This window comes from Salvelinus fontinalis, chromosome 29 (assembly GCF_029448725.1).
Source record: "Salvelinus fontinalis isolate EN_2023a chromosome 29, ASM2944872v1, whole genome shotgun sequence".
Classification (NCBI taxonomy): Eukaryota; Metazoa; Chordata; class Actinopteri; order Salmoniformes; family Salmonidae; genus Salvelinus; species Salvelinus fontinalis.
This window is the reverse complement of record NC_074693.1, coordinates 613764-623763: the sequence shown is the minus strand read 5'-3', so window position 1 is coordinate 623763 and position 10000 is coordinate 613764. Positions and strand designations below refer to the sequence as shown.

The 10000-nt window shown below is 46.2% G+C and overlaps 1 protein-coding gene across 2 annotated transcripts in view; it reads right to left on the bottom strand.

Moving 5' to 3' along the window:
• flt4 (fms related receptor tyrosine kinase 4) overlaps nt 1-10000 on the bottom strand; it is a 185904-nt gene that overhangs the window by 24690 nt on the left and 151214 nt on the right. For both annotated transcript variants that reach the window (XM_055888029.1, XM_055888030.1), the window contains exons 16-18: nt 8793-8924; nt 3187-3293; nt 1241-1376 (exon numbers count right to left, since the gene is read on the bottom strand). In XM_055888029.1, coding sequence (XP_055744004.1) covers nt 1241-1376; nt 3187-3293; nt 8793-8924 — 375 coding nt within the window. The remainder of the gene's footprint in view (nt 1-1240; nt 1377-3186; nt 3294-8792; nt 8925-10000) is intronic.

The window sequence follows — 10000 nt, the reverse complement described above, 5'->3', positions numbered from 1 at the left end:
CTCCCTCTATCTATTTATCTCTCCCTCCCTCTATCTATTTATCTCTCCCTCCCTCTATCTCTCTCTCTATCCCTCCCTCTATCCCTCCCTCCCTCCCTCCCGCTATCCCTCCCTCCCTCTATCCCTCCCTCTATCTACTTATCTCTCCCTCCCTCTATCTATTTATCTCTCCCTCCCTCTATCTCTCTCTCTATCCCTCCCTCTATCCCTCCCTCTATCCCTCCCTCTATCCCTCCCTCCCTCCATCTATCTCTCCCTCCCTCTATCTATTTATCTCTCCCTCCCTCTATCTATTTATCTCTCCCTCCCTCTATCTCTCTCTCTATCCCTCCCTCTATCCCTCCCTCCCTCCCTCCCGCTATCCCTCCCTCCCTCTATCCCTCCCTCTATCTACTTATCTCTCCCCTCCCTCTATCTATTTATCTCTCCCTCCCTCTATCTCTCTCTCTATCCCTCCCCTCTATCCCTCCCTCCCCTCCCTCCCGCTATCCCTCCCTCCCTCTATCTATTATCTCTCCCTCCCTCTATCTCTCTCTCTATCCCTCCCTCTATCCCTCCCTCTATCCCTCCCTCTATCCCTCCCTCTATCCCTCCCTCCCTCCGTATCTCCCTCCCTCCCTCTCTCCCTCCCTCTATCTATCTATCTATCTATCTATCTATCTATCTATCTATCTATCTATCTATCTATCTATCTATCTATCTATCCCTCCCTCCCTCCCTCCCTCCCCTCCCTCCCTCTCATCCCTCTCTCTCTCTATCTCTCTATCTATCTATCCCTCCCTCCCACTATCCCTCCTCCCTCCCTCCCTCTCTCCCTCTCTCTCTCTATCTCTCTATCTATCTATCCCTCCCTCTATCTATCTCTCTATCCCTCCCTCTATCCCTCCCACTATCCCTCCCTCCCTCTATCCCTCCCTCTATCCCTCCCACTATCCCTCCCTCCCTCTATCCCTCCCTCTATCTATCTCTCTATCCCTCCCTCTATCCCTCCCTCTCTCTATCCCTCCCTCGCTGATGGGGAGGCAGGTAGCCTAGTGGTTAGAGCGTTGGGCCAGTAACTGAAAGGTTGCTGGATCGAATCCCCGAGTTGACAAAGTAAACATCTGTTGTTCCGCCCCTGAGCAAGGCAGTTACCCCACTGTTCCCCGGGCGCTGTGGATGTCAATTAAGGCAGCCCCCCCCCCCCCCCCCCCCCACACCTCTCTGATTCAGAGGGGGTCGGGTTAAAATCTCTTCTTACCTAGTTGTAGTTTGTCCACAGATATCTCCCACTGGGAGGAGTTGTACGAGAGGTATTCAAACTGCTCATCCAGAGGAACCTCCCCTGGGTCCATTATGATGGACAGATAGCCTGTCTTTATGTCTGCTGGGTTCACCTGGAGAGACAGAGAGAGAGAGAAAGAGAGAGAGAGAGAGAGAGGTTCAGTGAAACATGGCCACATTGATGTTGAACATCTCTGTTAGATGTCCGTGTTGAACATCTCTGTTAGATGTCCGTGTTGAAAATCTCTGTTAGATGTCCCTGTTGAACATCTCTGTTAGATGTCCGTGTTGAACATCTCTGTTAGATGTCCCTGTTGAACATCTCTGTTAGATGTCCCTGTTGAACATCTCTGTTAGATGTCCCTGTTGAACATCTCTGTTAGATGTCCGTGTTGAACATCTCTGTTAGATGTCCCTGTTGAACATCTCTGTTAGATGTCCCTGTTGAACATCTCTGTTAGATGTCCCTGTTGAACCAAACATCTCTGTTAGATGTACGTGTTGAACATCTCTGTTAGATGTCCGTGTTGAACATCTCTGTTAGATGTCCCTGTTGAACATCTCTGTTAGATGTCCCTGTTGAACATCTCTGTTAGATGTCCCTGTTGAACATCTCTGTTAGATGTCCCTGTTGAACCAAACATCTCTGTTAGATGTCCCTGTTGAACATCTCTGTTAGATGTCCGTGTTGAACATCTCTGTTAGATGTCCCTGTTGAACATCTCTGTTAGATGTCCCTGTTGAACATCTCTGTTAGATGTCCCTGTTGAACATCTCTGTTAGATGTCCCTGTTGAACCAAACATCTCTGTTAGATGTCCCTGTTGAACATCTCTGTTAGATGTCCCTGTTGAACATCTCTGTTAGATGTCCCTGTTGAACATCTCTGTTAGATGTCCCTGTTGAACATCTCTGTTAGATGTCCGTGTTGAACATCTCTGTTAGATGTCCGTGTTGAACATCTCTGTTAGATGTCCGTGTTGAACATCTCTGTTAGATGTCCGTGTTGAACATCTATGTTAGATGTCCCTGTTGAACATCTCTGTTAGATGTACGTGTTGAACATCTCTGTTAGATGTACGTGTTGAACATCTCTGTTAGATTTACGTGTTGAACATCTCTGTTAGATGTCCGTGTTGAACATCTCTGTTAGATGTCCCTGTTGAACATCTCTGTTAGATGTCCCTGTTGAACATCTCTGTTAGATGTCCGTGTTGAACATCTCTGTTAGATGTCCCTGTTGAACATCTCTGTTAGATGTACGTGTTGAACATCTCTGTTAGATTTACGTGTTGAACCAAACATCTCTGTTAGATTTACGTGTTGAACATCTCTGTTAGATGTCCCTGTTGAACATCTCTGTTAGATGTCCCTGTTGAACATCTCTGTTAGATGTCCCTGTTGAACCAAACATCTCTGTTAGATGTCCGTGTTGAACATCTCTGTTAGATGTCCCTGTTGAACATCTCTGTTAGATGTCCCTGTTGAACATCTCTGTTAGATGTCCGTGTTGAACATCTCTGTTAGATGTCCCTGTTGAACATCTCTGTTAGATGTCCCTGTTGAACATCTCTGTTAGATGTCCCTGTTGAACATCTCTGTTAGATGTACGTGTTGAACATCTCTGTTAGATGTCCCTGTTGAACCAAACATCTCTGTTAGATGTCCCTGTTGAACATCTCTGTTAGATGTCCCTGTTGAACCAAACATCTCTGTTAGATCGTAGACATACTGACTTTGATATTTCACATAGAGACTTGGGGTATTTGCACCTTGCCTGCTTTCGCCATGTGACTAAAGAGCTGAGGGAGGTGTTACAGAGGTGAGGTCAGAGTTCACAGTCACTCTGATTGGAGGGGATCAATGATGTCTTAGAACAGAGAGAACTCTATAGGGAGTTCACAGGGCGTGTGTGTGTTCTGACCCGTTTGACGTTGCAGAAGATGAGGATGAGTAGAGCACAGAAGAACACAGCGATGACACCCGTCCCGATCAGAATCACGATCTCCACGTTAGCCCTGTCACTGGAACCTGGAGGGATAAACAACAACAATATCAGCCCTGTCACTGGAACCTGGGATAAACAACAACAACAATATTAGACCTGTCACTGGAACCTGGTGAGATAAACAACAACAATATCAGCCCTGTCACTGGAACCTGGTGAGATAAACAACAACAATAATATTAGACCTGTCACTGGAACCTGGAGGGATAAACAACAACAATATCAGCCCTGTCACTGGAACCTGGGATAAACAACAACAACAATATTAGACCTGTCACTGGAACCTGGTGAGATAAACAACAACAACAATATCAGCCCTGTCACTGGAACCTGGTGAGATAAACAACAACAATAATATTAGACCTGTCACTGGAACCTGGAGGGATAAACAACAACAATATCAGCCCTGTCACTGGAACCTGGGATAAACAACAACAACAATATCAGACCTGTCACTGGAACCTGGGATAAACAACAACAACAATATCAGACCTGTCACTGGAACCTGGTGAGATAAACAACAACAACAGTAGACCTGTCACTGTGCTATCTGGACCATCTATACCATTTACCACCAGCTAACACATTGAATAACAACTTGAATCATGTATCACCAGCTAGCCCACTGAACAATAACCTGAATCATTAATCACCAGCTAGCCCACTGAACAATAACCTGAATCATTAATCACCAGCTAGCCCACTGAACAATAACCTGAATCATTAATCACCAGCTAGCCCACTGAACAATAACCTGAATCATTAATCACCAGCTAGCCCACTGAATAATAACCTGAATCATTAATCACCAGCTAGCCCACTGAATAATAACCTGGATCATTTATCACCAGCTAGCCCACTGAATAATAACCTGAATCATTTATCACCAGCTAGCCCACTGAATAATAACCTGGATCATTTATCACCAGCTAGCCCACTGAATAATAACCTGAATCATTTATCACCAGCTAGCCCACTGAATAATAACCTGAATCATTTATCACCAGCTAGCCCACTGAATAATAACCTGAATCATTTATCACCAGCTAGCCCACTGAATAATAACCTGAATCATTTATCACCAGCTAGCCCACTGAATAATAACCTGAATCATTTATCACCAGCTAGCCCACTGAATAATAACCTGAATCATTTATCACCAGCTAGCCCACTGAATAATAACCTGAATCATTTATCACCAGCTAGCCCACTGAATAATAACCTGAATCATTTATCACCAGCTAGCCCACTGAATAATAACCTGAATCATTTATCACCAGCTAGCCCACTGAATAATAACCTGGATCATTTATCACCAGCTAGCCCACTGAATAATAACCTGAATCATTTATCACCAGCTAGCCCACTGAATAATAACCTGAATCATTTATCACCAGCTAGCCCACTGAATAATAACCTGAATCATTTATCACCAGCTAGCCCACTGAATAATAACCTGAATAATTTCAACAACAACATTAGCTGTGTCACTGCTATACCATCTATACCATCTGGACCTGCTATACCATCTGGACCTGCTATACAATCTATACCATCTATACCATCTATACCATCTATACCATCTATACCATCTATACCATCTATACCATCTGGACCTGCTATACCATCTATACCATCTATACAATCTATACCATCTATACCATCTGGACCTGGTATACCATCTGGACCTGCTATACCTGCTATACCATCTATACCATCTGGACCTGCTATACCATCTATACCATCTATACCATCTGGACCTGGTATACCATCTATACCATCTATACCATCTGGACCTGGTATACCATCTATACCATCTATACCATCTGGACCTGGTATACCATCTATACCATCTGGATCTGCTATACCATCTATACCATCTATACCATCTGGACCTGCTATACCATCTATACCATCTACATCATCTGGACCTGCTATACCATCTATACCATCTATACCATCTGGACCTGCTATACCATCTATACCATCTGGACCTGCTATACCATCTATACCATCTGGACCTGCTATACCATCTGGACCTGCTATACCATCTATACCATCTGGACCTGCTATACCATCTATACCATCTGGACCTGCTATACCATCTATACCATCTGGACCTGCTATACCATCTATACCATCTGGACCTGCTATACCATCTATACCATCTGGACCTGCTATACCATCTATACCATCTGGACCTGCTATACCATCTGGACCTGCAATACCATCTGGACCTGTTATACCATCTATACCATCTGGACCTGTTATACCATCTATACCTGCTATACCATCTATACCATCTGGACCTGCTAAACCATCTGGACCTGCAATACCATCTGGACCTGCTATACCATCTATACCATCTGGACCTGCTAAACCATCTATACCATCTGGACCTGCTATACCATCTGGACCTGCTATACCATCTATACCATCTGGACCTGCTAAACCATCTATACCATCTGGACCTGCTATACCATCTGGACCTGCTATACCATCTATACCATCTGGACCTGCTATACCATCTATACCATCTGGACCTGCTATACCATCTATACCATCTGGACCTGTTATACCATCTGGACCTGCTATACCATCTGGACCTGCTATACCATCTGGACCTGCTAAACCATCTATACCATCTGGACCTGCTATACCATCTGGACCTGCTATACCATCTATACCATCTGGACCATCTATACCTGCTATACCATCTATACCATCTGGACCTGCTAAACCATCTGGACCTGCAATACCATCTGGACCTGCTATACCATCTATACCATCTGGACCTGCTATACCATCTATACCATCTGGACCTGCTATACCATCTGGACCTGCTATACCATCTATACCATCTGGATCTGCTATACCATCTGGACCTGCTATACCATCTATACAATCTGGATCTGCTATACCATCTGGACCTGCTATACCATCTATACCATCTATACCTGCTATACCATCTAAACCATCTGGACCTGCTATACCATCTGGACCTGCTATACCATCTGGACCATCTATACCATCTATACCATCTGGACCTGCTATACCATCTGGACCTGCTATACCATCTGGACCTGCTATACCATATATACCATCTAAACCATCTATATTATCTAGACCTGCTATACCATCTGGACCTGCTATACCATCTGGACCTGCTATACCATCTGGACCTGCTATACCATCTATACCATCTGGTCCATCTGGACCATCTGGACCTGCTGTACCATCTATACCATCTGGTCCATCTGGACCATCTGGACCTGCTATACCATCTGGACCTGCTATACCATCTATACCATCTGGACCATCTGGACCTGCTATACCATCTGGACCTGCTATACCATCTGGACCTGCTATACCATCTGGACCATCTGGACCTGCAATACCATCTGGACCTGCTATACCATCTATACCATTTAGACCATCTGGACCATCTGGACCTGCTATACCATCTGGACCTGCTATACCATCTGGACCTGCAATACCATCTATACCATTTAGACCTGCTATACCATCTGGACCATCTAGACCTGCTATACCATCTGGACCTGCTATACCATCTATACCATCTGGACCTGCTATACCATCTATACCATCTGGACCTGCTATACCATCTATACCATCTGGACCTGTTATACCATCTGGACCTGCTATACCATCTGGACCTGCTATACCATCTGGACCTGCTAAACCATCTATACCATCTGGACCTGCTATACCATCTGGACCTGCTATACCATCTATACCATCTGGACCATCTATACCTGCTATACCATCTATACCATCTGGACTTGCTAAACCATCTGGACCTGCAATACCATCTGGACCTGCTATACCATCTATACCATCTGGACCTGCTATACCATCTATACCATCTGGACCTGCTATACCATCTGGACCTGCTATACCATCTATACCATCTGGATCTGCTATACCATCTGGACCTGCTATACCATCTATACAATCTGGATCTGCTATACCATCTGGACCTGCTATACCATCTATACCATCTATACCTGCTATACCATCTAAACCATATGGACCTGCTATACCATCTGGACCTGCTATACCATCTGGACCATCTATACCATCTATACCATCTGGACCTGCTATACCATCTGGACCTGCTATACCATCTGGACCTGCTATACCATATATACCATCTAAACCATCTATATTATCTAGACCTGCTATACCATCTGGACCTGCTATACCATCTGGACCTGCTATACCATCTGGACCTGCTATACCATCTATACCATCTGGTCCATCTGGACCATCTGGACCTGCTGTACCATCTATACCATCTGGTCCATCTGGACCATCTGGACCTGCTATACCATCTGGACCTGCTATACCATCTATACCATCTGGACCATCTGGACCTGCTATACCATCTGGACCTGCTATACCATCTGGACCTGCTATACCATCTGGACCATCTGGACCTGCAATACCATCTGGACCTGCTATACCATCTATACCATTTAGACCATCTGGACCATCTGGACCTGCTATACCATCTGGACCTGCTATACCATCTGGACCTGCAATACCATCTATACCATTTAGACCTGCTATACCATCTGGACCATCTAGACCTGCTATACCATCTGGACCTGCTATACCATCTATACCATCTGGACCATCTGGACCTGCAATACCATCTGGACCTGCTATACCATCTATACCATTTAGACCTGCTATACCATCTGGACCATCTAGACCTGCTATACCATCTGGACCTGCTATACCATCTGGACCTGCTATACCATCTGGACCTGCTATACCATCTGGACCTGCTATACCATCTATACCATCTGGACCTGCTATACCATCTATACCATCTGGACCTGCTATACCATCTATACCATCTGGACCTGCTATACCATCTGGACCTGCTATACCATCTGGACCATCTGGACCTGCAATACCATCTAGACCTGCTATACCATCTGGACCATCTATACCATCTGTACCATCTATACCATCTATACCATTTAGACCTGCTATACCATCTGGACCATCTAGACCTGCTATACCATCTGCTAAAATGTGTACACAACTAATTAACTTTGATTTAGCTGTTTTAATAAACAGAAGGAAGCAGAGAAGAAGATTAGAGAGGAAAATAGAAGGAAGCTATTGTTGGAGACAGATGAAGGTGTGGAGGCAGGAGTGTGTGTATGTGTGTGTGTGTGTGTGTGTGTGTGTGTGTGTGTGTGTGTGTGTGGTGTGTGTGTGTGTGTGTGTGTGTGTGTGTGTCTGAAGGCTGTGTGTGTGTGTGTGTGTGTGTGTGTGTGTGTGTGTGTGTGTGTGTGTGTGTGTGTGTGTGTGTGTGTGTGTGTGTGTGTCTGAAGGCTGTGTGTGTGTGTCTGTGTGTGTGTGTGTCTGAAGGCTGTGTGTGTGTGTGTGTGTGTGTCTGATGGCTGTGTGTGTGTGTGTGTCTGAAGGCTGTGTGTGTGTGTGTGTCTGAAGGCTGTGTGTGTGTGTGTGTGTTCCTGTCTCACCCAGCACTGTGACGGCAGCGGAGGAGTGTACGCAGCCTCTCTGATTGCAGGCGGTGCAGGTGTAGAGACCGGCGTCCTCTTCACTGACACGCTGGATACTCAAAGTCCTGTTGGCATCCTGCAGCTGCAGTCCTACACACACACACACACACACACACACACACACACACACACACACACACACACACACACACACACACACACACACACACACACACACACACACACACACACACACACACACACACACACACACACACACACAGCTGTCAATCACTGACACAAACACACACGTAGGCATGCACTTGCGCACACACACCACTCTGACAAACACACACACACCGCTCTGACATACACACACACACACCACTCTGACAAACACACACACACACACACACACACACACTCAACTAGTCTTGCTTGTATGCTAACCTGACAGCTACTCAGATTGATCCTACTGTCAAGCCCAGCCAATCCTCCCTCCCTCCCCCCTTCTCCCTCCCTTTCGTTTCCATCTCTATACACGCCATCTCTCATTCTCTCCACATTTCATGTATTTAATGTCTCCAAAGTACAAGTCCCAGCTGTCTGTACCCCTGCCAGGCTGTCACTCCAACCCCCTGACCTCTAATGCATCAAAGACACACTGTGGAATGTCTTCAGCTACAGGTAGGTAGGTAGGTAGGTAGGTAGGTAGGTATAGGTAGGTAGGTAGGTAGGTAGGTAGGTAGGTAGGTAGGTAGGTAGGTGTGTGTGTGTGTGTGTCGCTCAGGCATTAGTGTCCTCCCAGGCATGTGCTGTAGGGTGACATTATCCCTGTGTGATTGACAGGGCTGTTTGAGTAGCTACTCTTTCACCCAGAAGGAAGAGAGGAGGAGAGGGAGACACAGGGAGTGAGAGAGAGACACAGGGAGGGAGACACAGGGAGTGAGAGAGAGACACAGGGAGGGAGACACAGGGGGAGAGAGGGAGACACAGGGAGAGAGGGAGACACAGGGAGAGAGAGGGAGACACGGGGAGAGAGAGGGAGACACGGGGAGAGAGAGGAAGACACAGGGAGGGAGAGAGGGAGACACAGGGAGAGAGGGAGACACAGGGAGGGAGGGAGACACAGGGAGAGAGAGGGAGACACAGGGAGAGAGAGGGAGACACAGGGAGAGAGAGGGAGACACAGGGAGAGAGAGGGAGACAGAGGGAGAGAGGGAGAC